The sequence below is a fragment of the Astatotilapia calliptera genome, chromosome 20, assembly GCF_964374335.1.
Source record: "Astatotilapia calliptera chromosome 20, fAstCal68.1, whole genome shotgun sequence".
Classification (NCBI taxonomy): Eukaryota; Metazoa; Chordata; class Actinopteri; order Cichliformes; family Cichlidae; genus Astatotilapia; species Astatotilapia calliptera.
Genome location: NC_137441.1, coordinates 11,951,258 through 11,965,206, shown reverse-complemented (window position 1 = coordinate 11,965,206; position 13,949 = coordinate 11,951,258). Strand labels below are relative to the sequence as shown.

Sequence of the window (13,949 nt, the reverse complement as noted above, 5' to 3'; positions counted from 1 at the left end):
TCACATTATGCAAGTACTACAACAGCATGTCTCCTCTGCAGTGTGGCAGCTTAAAAAAAATTAAAAGATCAAATGATTTTCCCTTAGTTTCCAGTTTTAAAATCAAATATTTTTTCTCAACTTCAAATAAATTAGATTAAAGAAGAATCACAACGTTTTTGGAAATGACACTACCCTAATTTGATTTTATGAGGCGAGAAACATAATTAAGTTGGACCCAGAAGAAAATTTAAACTGTAAACCTCCTCCTCACATCTTTAAGACTCACTGAGAGTAGAATTTCAGTAATTTAATACATTTATAATCAAGTTGTGTTTTAATGATGAATAACATGCTGGGCTATTTTTCAATCAAGCTATTCCCTTCTGGTCATTAAACTTTTTTTTTAAATTAAGACGGCATAATGTTACTGATCTTTTCACGTTCCCAACACAAAATCAAAATAGGGGTAAAGTAGGTTGAGAGCACTTCACACCAAATTTCACTGAACAAAAAAACCCCAAAACCCAAAAGAGTTTAAAAATGTTTGTAAGCTGCGTTTCTAAATATCTCCTTTCATAAATAAGAGATTATTCAGCACTGTTCTGCTATACATACTTACACACACACACACACACACACACACACACACACACACACACACCCCTTCAGGAGAAAATAGTGAACGCTTCAAACACTGCAACTATAGGTATGCTAGGTATGCTAGGTATCGTGGCTCAAGAGTTGGGAGTTCGCCTTGTAATCGGAAGGTTGCCGGTTCGAGCCCCGGCTTGGACAGTCTCGGTCGTTGTGTCCTTGGGCAAGACACTTCACCCGTTGCCTACTGGTGATGGTCAGAGGGCCCGGTGGCGCCAATGTCCGGCAGCCTCGCCTCTGTCAGTGCGCCCCAGGGTGGCTGTGGCTACATTGTAGCTTGCCATCACCAGTGTGTGAATGTGTGTGTGAATGGGTGGATGACAGGTTGTGTAAAGCGCTTTGGGGTCCTTAGGGACTAGAAAAGCGCTATACAAATACAGGCCATTTACCATATGTTTGTTTTTTGATGGAAAAAATCATTTAATTTCTTCAAAATGATACTACTTAGAATAATATTCAATAATAAATACTCTAGGTTACTAATTCTCTGCTATCACACAAGAATGTCAAGAAATCTCCACACTGAGCAGATGTCAAAAATGTGAACTACTCAGAACATCAGCAGTGTTCTTTCCATGGTTGCACATTATTTGTTTGGCCAGTAGAGGGTGCTTGTGTTTTACAATTAGGTTTGAGATGGTATTAAAAAGATTCGACTGTTGGAAAAAACACACTGAATATATACAGGCCTTTCGAAGCATGCAAGACAAAACTAAAGAGGTTTAAGATGCAGCCCCGAAAATAAAATAAAAATGAAAAAAAAAAACTTCAATCCGCTGAGGCAAAATTTCTCAAAATGGAATTTAACAATCAAGTATTTGTGCTCTGATTCAAATTAAATATAATACAGCCCCCTCTTTTCTTGGTGTAAACAATCAAACTAATCAAAAGTCTTTCCCTCAAAAGCTACACTACACACCATAAGGTTGCAGCTTGGTGCTCAACCTGAAAACAGTGAAGTCTATGAGGACATATAGCTATAATTTTCACACATGCAGCGCAGCTCCCAAACTTTTCTCGACACAGCCCAGCAGAGGTGGATGGGAGAATGCACATAAATGTCCAGCACAGCTGGATTGAACATAAATTTTCTTCAGCCTGCCAGCTCCCTTTCCAAAGTCTGTGTGATGTCTGATTGCAGGCAGGTGAAAATGGCACAGGCAACGATTAAATGCATTCACAGTTTGTGAGTGGGTGTCATGTTTGTGTACACCATTCCCAGGCAGCTCCTTCGTCCAAACCAAGCAGAATATTTTCAGAAGTGAGAAAGCATGAAGCAAACTATGACTATACATGAAGCCTGCTGAGTGCTACTTATGAATAAAGGATAACTTTGGATAATATTTGGACCTCGTTCTCCTGAAACTGTCTGGGCAACATGTGTGGTAATATCCTAAGAAATACTGTGGGGGAAAAATGCTTGCATGCCCGTATGTTATCCAGAAAATCATTCAGGTCTCATATGAAAGCATTTGTCATGTGCAAGCTCTATGAATACGAAATATCTGGTATTCATGCTTACTTCGTGACATGTGTTCAGAGGAGTGGGCTGAAAGTTGGGTGCTGGTTTGGGAAGTTTGGAAAAGTAAGAAATATACTCTAAGCAAGAGCTTCACTCAGATAACGTCTGATACAATTCATTACCATCATCACAAAAATCATGACACCCATTGAATCACTCATCCATCACATCATATGTGTGTGCAGCTACACAATCAATTGAAAAGCTATAATTACTAATTAAAGGCTTCTCCAATCAGAAAGGTTATTCAGGGAAATATTATTACATACTCTTAAAGGTTACAAGTGTAAAGAATGGATGGAGACCACAGACCTTGTCCCTTCCTGCAACTCCAAACTGATCATAATCCAACAAGGCTTTGCATTTTCAGCTTCATTGGTTTTGTGTTTTGTCATGTGTGACAAGATGTGCTATGACACAAGTATGACAGGGACTACTGCAGCAGACCACTCAACTCCATCAGAGTTTTGAAAAGAAAAAAAAAAAAAAAAGGCCAAATCCATTTGTACAAGAAAAATAAAGCAGGTAAAGAATTTTTTATCCAGATGCAGTCACTGCTCTAAATCAAGACTAATTACTGCAATGTACTATAGCATTTTTTGTCTTCATAGTCATAATTATCTTCAACTGAAAGAGTTCGATTTATTGTATGAATGTTGTTTTATTTATTGCTTATTTTCATAGTGTGTACTATTTTAGAGGCACCTACAGAAGTAGCACATCTATTCGATGTATTTTATAATTCAACAAGGAATTCCAATTCTAAACGTTTTAACTTAAGAAATATATGTTAAAATGGATTTTTATGCTTTGTTGTTTTCCCTGCCTACTGAGCAATGAACTTGAGACAGAACCTGTTGTAAATAGCAAACTTTTTGCGATGAATATGGTCTTAGGTCAAGTTGATCAAATGTGTAGCAACAGTGATAAACGCTGCTCAAGATAAATAAAAAAATAAAAAAATCATAGCTGGTCACATTTTGGTTCTGTATTGTTTCCTTTGGTGTTTTAAGAACTATTATTTTTTCTATGAATGTATCTGTGTGAAAACAGACCCTTCAGACACCCAAACTACGGACCCTTTCTCTCTTTTTTTCATTTTAACAATGCCATGCACTGACTTCCAGCAGTACAGAAAAACTTCTTTAAAGCATTTTGGCTCTAACACAGAACTTTCATCTCTTTCCAAAACAAAAATAAAAGAATTATCAATACACGAAGCAATACTACTGTTCAGCGTACAGACACTAGACTATTTCGCCTGCTTTTGAGAGTGTTTGTGAAACATTATGCGGTTTAATTTGCTTGGTAGTGCACTATGCATTTTTCGGAGCAGTGCTAAAATTCCAAAGAAAAAATGGGATACGAATGACCACCTTTTTGGATTGGTGTATCTGAGAGCAAAAATGCTAAATTGCTGTTCCATGTACTGTATCACCAATAATGAAAACTAATGGGACATAGATTGGAAAACCTATCTGATTTCATTTACTATCCAAAGGAAACCCCATCCATTCCATCACTGTTCTGCAACTATGAAGAGGTTCAACGTCCATGAACCATGCTTTCAGCTTTGCAATAACATGCTCTTTCCTTTGGTTGTTAGGTTACATGAAAGAGGTTACATCTTTCTGAAAGGTGCAGATGCTTACTGAGGGGACAGCTAGAAATGCAATTTGTTATATATACACTGATGTAAAAGAAATTCTGCATACCAAGTAGGAACAAAGAAAATTTTTTTGTCTTCTAATTTAGGAGTACCAATATAATTAATATGATAAGAAACCACAGCGAGAGATCCCTGAGAGTACTTTGATGGTGGGAAGGGGCAATCCTCAACAAGCTCCTCCTTACACAAAGGTAAAAGCCATATGAGTTCAACGTTCCATTTCTGAGTCGGCTCATGTTGCAGCAAATGAATTGTGCAGAATATCATCACATTAAGTGACACCACAGTTCAACAGGTCATAATTGACTGCTGCCATCACAATCACCCTGAGGAAAAACTGGTGAAAAATTATGTCTCAGCCTGCATCGCTGTCTGATCTCTATCCCACTGAGACACTGTGTGGCACAGAACAAAAGCTGGAGATATGACTCCGAACCATCAGCTTTTGCCAGAATTGTGCCAGTGATCACACAGCTCCACACATTCAGAGGCTCCATGAGGCATTAAGCAGTGGCTACCACCAGTGATCAACCAGGTTTCCGATGGGCTGCTGGGTAGCTACTGTAAATTGAGTTCATGTTTTCAAGAAACTTACTGTTTTGATCTCTTGAGTTGTTTTGTGTGTTTGTGCAAGTGTGTAGAGTAGACTTCCTTTGCCATCAGTATATAGCTTAAATTTCATGCTCCCATCTTTCTCCCTCTTTTACCTATTTATATCTTTCAAAATGTGAGAAAGACATGATATTGTTATCTTGTCATAACCAGACTATTTTAATCTCGACATTTGTTGTTTTCACCTTTGTGTTTTTTAGTCTGTTGAGTAATTTTGAAAAATTTTAATTTTGACAATCCAGTCAAGTTGGGCCAGAGCCCAAAGTTCACAAAATTATTAATTAATTATTGTTGTTAATGTGTATAAAATTGTAAAGAAATATGGTTTGTACATGTTTGAAAGAGCAAAAAAAAGAGTGTAGGGATTTAAATTTTTAAGTTAAATGTGGGATAACATGGCCTAAGTAAGGCTATTTAACACTATGAATGTACCAGGTTTAAAAAAATAAATTAAAAAAAAAAAAAAAAAAAAAAAAAAAAAAGATGTACACCTCTTTCATTCCCAGTGTGTGTGTGTGTGTGTGCGTGTGCACGTGTGCGTGCATTGTGAAGTATTTTTTCTTCATTTGCAGCAGTGTGAAGACTTTTCTCAGAGGAATGGAGCCTTTTGCTGACAGTGGCCAGCTGACACTTCAAAATCTTCATGAATCCTTCAGTCCCCTCCTCCTCTTCCTCCTCCATACCAGCTGCAGCGTCTCTATTGATTCCAAATCCTATCCAACTTAAGGCTGGTGTGTCTGTGAAATGACTGATCCAAGAGTGTGTGCTTGTGGTTGTTTGTGTGTTGACGACTGAAGGCATTGGAAGTTGGAAAAATAAAGTTTTCCTTGAAATACCCAAAACGTTGCGTGACAGTGAGACAGAGAGGTTTTCAACTTGTGCATGTGTATTTAACACAAAGGGTAGATTATGCTCCAATGTTGACTGCCCACAAAATAAACCAGGAAGATGCTGCATGTTGGAGGAATCAGACCAATGTCTGAAAGCAAAATGCATCCTTATGGCAGGGTTGCTGGAATATTAGGGCACTTCTTTGAACAGACGATCAACTTTGAGAAAATTATACCATCTGGGCACTTGAGACATCATTATGAGGACTTCACAAAGCCAGTGTACTTGGTGGCATTGTGGAGCAGTGTGTGATTGATGGTTTAATGTGGTTTGGTGTGCAGGTGATTTAGTTTAATACATGTAAACCCAGGAATACCAAAAACCGGAATGTTTAATGTTATCTACGGTCAAACCAGCAGCAGGACAGCTGCAGCAGGTCTATACAGTGTTTGAACTGCGGTCTTGAAAAGAGGTCTGCTTTTTTACAGGAGTGGAAAACATGCATGTAATTTTAGATGAGTGTATCCTAACTTGTTAAATAGAAAAAAATCAACCCTTACATCCACCATCATATGTTGGCTGCAGTTGATTTGAGAAGAAGAACTTGTATAACTAGCGCTAAATTATTTCAGAAACCAAAACCTTTCATTACTTTGATTTAGTTTTGAACAAGTATTTTTTATCCATTTAAAATTTCTTTCTGTCTGTCTAAGACTTAACCTTGTTCAGAAAAAGTTCTGCATAAATAAAGTTTCTCATTATTATTCAATACTGAAAAAAACCTACTGAAAAAAGAAAGCCTCATATCAATTTTCATAAAAACAAGCTTTTGGGCAAAGACCTAAAGGAATGTCATATATAGTGTGGAATAAAATATATGCAATGTAGTGTTTAATGTATGTCGCAATGCACCATATTATTGTTATAAGTTGACGTCGGTCTTGTTGAATGCTGATTTTGGTAAGATGACTTATTGACCATTGCACTTGTCTTCTAACAATCTTCTAACTGAATATAAAGAACTAAAGATGTTTTATACACTAGCAAAATGTTGGAATAAATTAAAACAGAAATATATACTGATTTTGTGACTTTAAACTGACATTGGAGCCAAAATTTCACATGAATCCCTTGCATAGTTTTAAAATTGAGTATGCATTTTTTCTTTATATTCCCTTATATGTAACCATCAATCAATTACAGAATCATATATTGTGATTCTAAAAAATAAATCTCATAACAACGTCATTATACTGCATGGCCAGACATCTATAATGGAAACTTTCAGTTTCTGATGCTACAACTTGTTATAGTTGAATTTTAGAGAGTATAATGAAAACAGAATGCACGAAAATGCTTAAATTATTAAATAATGAGTAATGCTGTGAATATGGGAGCACCATGCTAGAGCTAAGCATTACTGTACGTTTTATGTGCTGTTTCGTCCATCAATTTAACATAGTATTTCTTAAGGAGCCCTTTGCATCACAATAGATATTTTGTTTGTAGAAATAGAGATCATCCCAACAATAACTTGGTTCCAGCTTGCATTCATAGTTTTACATTTGCAAAAGGTTTAGACAAAGATCAAAGCATTGTTTGAACACAGTCACCAAGCGCAGCTGTGTGTTGCTCATTTAGGGATTTTTGTTGTGACACGGATTTTATATGCATGTGCTTCGGTAAGACTGGCATTCTGACTTGTCAAGATTGTTTCATGAGAACATCTGTGCTACTGCAACTGAACAGGGGAATTATAAAAGTGAAAATACTTACCCACTGCTGACCCCTGCTATGAACCAGGGAATAAGTAAAAATGTGTGTGTGCGCGCACATTGCGAATTCTACTGATTCAAAAGGGGAAGGTAAAGCTGTAATTCCAAAACAGGCACTTTGTGCATGATGTGTAAACTGCTTGAATGTGTGTGAGTATAGAATGATACATACACGCTGTGTGTAAGTTTGATGCTGGTGTGGAGGTAGCCTGAGCTTCTGTGAGACTGGGGTCACAGATGACAGGAGATGCAGCCGCCTCCTGCTCACCATCATCCTCCTTTTTCTCCTCCTCACCTCGCAGCTCAGCTTTTTCTGCTAGCCTCTTTGATGTCCGACTTGACTTTTGAGCCTATGATTGAAATGTTTACATAGGGTGAAAAAATATGATTTTTCAGTTGCTGAAACTAACTACCTGAAACTATAGAAATGAGCCCAAGATGAAAATCTTATTACCCACACACCTCAATACTCTTCTCAGTCTGCAAGCTAATTTTTCTTACCTTTGCAGCAGGTCTTGACATGGAAGCTTTTCTCTGTGCCCGTCCTTTGGATTTGGGCACCTTAGGGCCAGAGAGTGTCTTCATAGTGAAAGCAGCATGCTGAAGGATGCAGTCATTGCCACAGTAAACAGAATCTGGTAGTGCTTGTTTAGAGCAACCAGGTCCGATGCACAAGGGAAGAGAGCTATCCATCTCAGGCTCAGGTTGAGCTTCAGGTTGAGCATCAGGGTCTGGCCTTGCTTCAATAGCCTGCTCTTGCTCCTCCTCCTCTGTTTCCTCCTCTACCAGCACAGTCTGCTGAAAACAGATGTTCATCTTAAATTCAGAGAGCAAACTTTCTTCATGAAGATTATCTATCACACGTATGTGGTCACACAGGAATGAAAGAAAATGCTAAAGGTTTTGTAAATGAAGGCGATGGGCAGTGTAAAGATTGATGACAAACCAAATTAAATTCAAACCTTAACTGCTCGCTGGTCCTCTTGTGCTTCTTCAACAGCAGGACTTTGTGTCAAGCATTCAGGAAAGCTAAGCTCAGGGTCTGGCTGAGGGTGAGACTCAGACTGGCTTTGTTTCTTTATAGTGCAAGGCGGGCAGACGTACTCTTGCATACTCTGATGGCCTTGTGTCTCACTGACACCGACGCATTCACCGTGGAACCACTCCTGGCAGCTGTCACAGCAGATCATAAACCTTTAAAAAGCAGTGAATAGATAATAGGAAGTGAAAAATGGTACACAGCTGAACTATGCAAATCGTCCGAAAGAACAGCTCAGCCTAAGAAATCCAGTTACTACATATAAACATGTACCTCTTATCTTGTTTCTGTCTGCAGATGCAGAACAGAGCATTTGAGTCATATCCTTCATTGTGTGATATCCTTGAAAACTCTTCTGTATTTTTAGCATCTTTCTTCTCCTCCTCCTCTGGCACTTCATCAAACTGACCGGGAGTTAGCTCAGGAATCTGATCAAAGTCACTGTCTATGATCATGCAGTCTGAGTTTGATTGCTGAGCAGGACTTAGGGCTGTATCAAAGAGAGCAGCCGAACCCTCTTTTTCAGGAGGACTTTGTGGATCAGTTTCTTTTTCCACTTCTTGTAAATGCTGTTGCTCAGTTAAATTAACCAGCACCACATCATCATCACTGTCCTTATCATCTGCAATGGTTGACTGAAACTCCACAGCCCTCCCCTTTCCTCTACCCCTCCCTCTACCTTTGCCCCTACCTCTTCCTCTACCTCTCCCCTTTCCTCTGGCCTTTCCCTTTCCTCCTTTCCCTCCTCTAGCTTTGGAGTCTTCCTGTCTGCTATTAGAAGCCAGCTGTTCCTTAATCTGTAACAAAGTCATTTCATCACTATCCTCTTCATGACTTGAGATTAAAACCACATCATGGATCTCTTCTCCCTCTGCATTGCCAGAAGCAACTGGCTGTGCAATCTCCATGTCATCAATGTTATCAGCCATCTCAGTTTCATCTATAGCCTGTGGATTAGGAGACTCAATGGCTTCAGTGGCTTCTAAAATGTCAGGAACCGCCAGTTCATCTGACATTGTTAGTGACAGGCCCTCACTGCCCCCAAGCAGTGTGAAGGCAGTGTGGAAAGCAGACCCAAAATCCTGCCATAAGCTGGGATCAAGGCTGCCTCCTGCGGAAGTTTCTGAACCAGTTTTGCTATTCTCAGAGACAGGTGAGGATGGGGCAGACCACTGAAGTTCATCAATAACACTCCTTGCTGTACGAGTAGCTTTCTGGGTGGTGGGGGTCTCTGTAGCGGTCTGGGCTGCTGTTTGATTGGTCCGACGATTTCTGCCTCGTCGAACAATTGGAGGACTGTAGGTTAGGTCTCCAACCTCCTCCATGAACTCCCTTCTTGCAATGGTTGTTCGTCGAAACCCCCAAGACTTTCTAACCTGTGACAAGGTCGGCCTAACACTTGACTCGGCCTCTTCTGAGGGCATCTGCCGTTCGTCTGCAGATAAACAGAAAGAAATTGATTTAACAAAAGCAACACCCACGTTTCACCTTTAGGCAACTGGCAGGCTGATTGTACCTGAATTATTATTATCATCAGCAACACTGCTGTTGTCCATCATGTCCATGCTGACATTTAAAGGAAGCCACGCTGTTCAAACCTACAAGATCCTTTTAGTTAGTGTCTGTAAACTATGTTCACAATTCACTAAGTTAAACAAGAAATAAAACAGAAAACACGTACCTGTGCAAACTGTATGCAGACAGCTGCAAACACCAAATGTGTTTAGGGTGTGTAAAGAGTCATCCCAATGTTTCTTGCTGTGAACCTGTAAAAATCATGGATGGAGAAAAAACCCAAACCAATCTACATTAGAGACAGGTGATTTAAAAAAATATACGCAAAAAACAATTTTGTTAAAAAGCTCAATTCCATTTGTTGCTTTGCAATGAAAGAGCACTGCAATAAACTCCACATCACATAGTTTATTCATTAGCACCACAAACAGTTTCAACACTGAGGATTTAAAAGGATTTCTGATAGCCTGTATTAACTTTAGCTCCTGGCCAGCTAATGGGCCTCTTTGACATGAACTCCTATTCAATACTCTGATTGCATCTTAATTTATGAAAGTGAGCAGTGGAAGCCTTACAAAGTCTCACCATGCAATGTTCATGTATAATTTTTAACACAAGTCTAAACCTCATGCAGTTGCCTTAAAAGAAAGGCAGTTACAAGATTGTGTTCATGCATCCATCTCCTTGAACTTCATGCATCTTGATTTGGAGCAACAACATGTGGGGAAAACCACTCTTCACCAATATTTGTCCACCTTGTAGTAACATTAAAATGCATGACATGTTGCTTAAACACAAATACTGTTTTTATGTGTATACACACTTCCAAGCTCACTTGCACAGTGGTCTCCATGACTGTTGTGGGTATGTCTGAACAAACCATGAGGGTCACCAATTTATGAATTGAAAAATGTTAGTCATGTAAAAGTTTTCCCATGACTCAATAAAAGACCTAATAGTGTATATAACTACCTTTAGTTGTATTTAGTGGAAGTAATTTTCTGTATGACTTTATCAGTTTCTCACATCATTGTGGAGAAACTTTAGACCTCTCTTCTTTATAATGTTTAAGTTCACAGGTTTACAGGCATTATTTAATGTACTGATCTCCTAAAGAACCGCCACAGCATTTCAGCCAAACTGAGGTCTGGATTTTGACTGGGCCATTGCAACACCATGTTTCTGAATTTCTTTTAACCATTCTGTTGTAGGTTTGCTGGTGTGTTTGGGGTCCTTGTCCCAATGACCCAATGTCAGCCAACCTTTTGCTGACAAACGGAAGGCCTCAATTTTGAGTCCAGGTATGTGGTATATAGAAGAGTTCATGGTTGAGTCAATGACTGCAAGGTCCCCAGGTCCTATGGCTGCAAAACAACCCCAAATCCTCATCCCTCCAATGCTGTGATTCACAGTGGGTATGAGGAATTTGTGCTTACATGTCAGCATAGTCTTGGAGTTTGTTCTAATGCAATTTTGTAAACCTAAGCTTTGCTGCCATGACTTTTATAAAGAAAAGAGACTTTCTCTTGGCAACCCTTCCAAATAAGTCATTTCTTATTGTACTGTTATGAACATTTAACATATTGAGGCCTTTAGAGCATGAGATGTAGCTCTTTTTTTTTTCTTCAGGCATTGCTTGAGCATTTCTTTGAGTACGTCTTGATGTATGCTCAATCATCCAGAAAAAAAAGAAAGAAATGCTGACATTCAAAGGAAGCCACGCTGTTCAAACCCAGAAGAAATCCCAAACAGTTGTAGCGTTTTCAGTGGAAGATACGTTTCACTGAGTGAAGAAATGTTTTTCACATCCAGATGAACAGAATCAACATTTAGGATTTCTTTGAGCACTGACCTTAAAGTGATTTTGCATGGACATCCACTTCTGGTACTGTGTTAACATGATAATGATCAGTTAATCAAGTGTATGTTTTTTAGCACCACCTGGCTTCTCCTTACCCTCTTAATTTTTATGAAAACATTAAGGGAATACTTAGTTTTTCACAGGACTGTATAGAGTCCGCTTTCTTTTTCACATGACTGCATTTCATGCCTGAAATGAGCATTTGTTCACTGTACACTTAGTTACATGGATCTCTCCAACATCAGACACTTTCAAAACCCCTTTGAAAACCCTTTATTTCCTTTGGCTTTAAACCAGACTGAGTTACTTTTTTATCTGTCCTGCTTTCATCATGTTTTTTCCACTTTGTGTTTTCTTTTTTCAATCTCTTACCCATATCCCATAACCACATCATTTTCTGGAACTTTGGTCAGCAAGTGTTTTTAAAATGTGCTTAGAAATAAATCTGACTTCACAACTTACAGTCAGCCAATCAAATCATCCTATAGTTTAACTGTGAAACAACTGGATTTGATTTTTTAACAATGCCAACATTGGGCTTAATCCATCTGATGCGCAAAGATGTCAGTACATTTACTCAAGCACCGTACAAGTGCTTTCTTTGCACTGCATTTAAGTGTTTTCCACTTCTGAATTGGGTGTATGTGGAAAATGTACATGAAATAATGATATTTTACAATTCAGCTTAAATACAATTTGTAGCAAAATCTGTACTTTTTGCTCAAGTAGGTTTGTTGGAAGGTTACAGATACCTTTAAGCTAAGATAAGGTAAGATTAAACCACATAACACACAATCATGTTAACAATATCTTTGAATCATTTTCGGAGTTTTAAATAGAAACAAACTGCATATTAATAACTATATAATTTAACAAACTGTAGGATACAGTTATAAAAAGAGGGGTGAAATGTTGTTTAATGTGTATAATTTATCACGTTACCCTTTGTACTTTTGAGGATTTAACTTGTATTAAGTCTTCCCATACTGCCACAGTAAAGGAAAAGATGTTTGCACTTTTCACAGCACTGCACGTCTGTAAACACGTGCTGTGTCCCTGTTTTGCTTCGTAGACAAATTACTTTGTTGAGTTTAAAATTCAGCTCGGCTGTAGTCTGCATTAACAGTTTATGAGATGCAACTCGCAGAGACGTTTATGGTGATGAAAGTCACAGTTCATTTTCTCACTGTGGTTAATTTCTGAGCTCTACTTGCTGCTAATGTTACCCGGTGCAACCAGCTGCTGTGTTCACTGATGCTTCACATTGCAAAACTGGCCTGCTAGGAGCGATACGTTTATGCAAAAACTCAGCAAAGTGTGGCTGGGAAGTCCATAATGTTTCTGTACTCCAAATGAAACCACAGCACGTACTAATTTAACTGCCACACCTAATTCAGTTGTAAAACCGCAAACGAAACGTCCTTGCCCTGAAACCCCGCAAACACTCACAAGTTATTCCATAAAGGTAAAAGAGAGGCGTCTTCTATGTGGTGGCGACGACATTGTTCTCTGCAGCTAGCGTAGCTAAAGCTAAACTTAAGCTTCTAAATCACCTGTTAATAAATACTCTACGCAGCAGCGCTACGTCTCACTAGCGATACCGACTACGGAATTAAATGCTGAACGCCCGCACACAGACACGGAAATCATACCTTCGATGTAATTTATATATTTTCCAGCTATGGTTTGAGTCGCTCGGCAACCTAGCTAGCACCCACAGTACAGCCTTCCATTTTCTGGACCTTGCTGCAACATACTCTCGCGAGAAGTATTCGCATGGAGAGCGACGTGGTTTCTTCTTCGTCAGACCACGTGACTTTCGCGCATTGCTTTGTGGGTACCCGTGGCAACAAAATCAAAACACTGCATCAAGCGCTAGTATTTACAGCACCGGTAATCATTAATTCTGCGGTTTTAATCCCTACTTGCATTTTATTTGCCCCAAAACAGTTATGTACAAAACGACGGAGAACACGACAGGTCCGTACAAAGACAGACTTGACGAAAAGGCAAAAAAAAGGACAACGAAAAAAATCAAATGAGTGAAAGGTAGGGTTGCCAACCGTCCCTTAAAAAACGGAATCGTCCCGTATTTAGAAACAAAAGCACACGTCCCGTGTTGAGCTAATAAGGGACGCACTTTGTCCCGTAATACAGTGAGAATCAAAAGTAGTCTATAAATGTTAATGGAATTAACGCTTTGTTTGAAAGCATAACTCCCAGCCCCTCTCCTGCTTTGTGACCAATGAGCTGACAGCACACTTATGACAATTCAGATTACCGCTCATCTCATTGGTCGAGGAAAGGTCGCTTGCGGAGAAAATACCGGAAGACAACAGATGACCACAACAAGAAGCATGGCCAACAGGGAAACAAACGCCGACACTGCGGTCTCGGACGACAGTACACCTAAAGCTGGGCAGACACTGTGTGATTTTTTCAGTCGCGTTATTCAGCTCCTGCTCAAACTGCACGATTGACTCGCAGGG

At 39.2% G+C, this 13,949-nt stretch overlaps 1 protein-coding gene across 2 annotated transcripts in view; it reads right to left on the bottom strand.

Annotated features, from left to right (window-relative positions):
• LOC145423310 (uncharacterized) overlaps positions 1-13,249 on the bottom strand; it is a 32,086-nt gene extending 18,837 nt beyond the window's left edge. Inside the window, exons 1-7 of one of the 2 annotated variants that reach the window (XM_080295606.1) lie at positions 13,113-13,249; positions 9,766-9,850; positions 9,601-9,682; positions 8,358-9,519; positions 8,008-8,239; positions 7,547-7,843; positions 7,218-7,395 (exon numbers count right to left, since the gene is read on the bottom strand). In XM_080295606.1, the coding sequence (XP_080151732.1) occupies positions 7,218-7,395; positions 7,547-7,843; positions 8,008-8,239; positions 8,358-9,519; positions 9,601-9,649 (1,918 nt within the window). In that variant the 5' untranslated portion in view covers positions 9,650-9,682; positions 9,766-9,850; positions 13,113-13,249. The remainder of the gene's footprint in view (positions 1-7,217; positions 7,396-7,546; positions 7,844-8,007; positions 8,240-8,357; positions 9,520-9,600; positions 9,683-9,765; positions 9,851-13,112) is intronic. The other variant, XM_080295607.1, reaches the window with a different exon arrangement.
• Between the last annotated feature and the right edge of the window lie 700 nt (positions 13,250-13,949).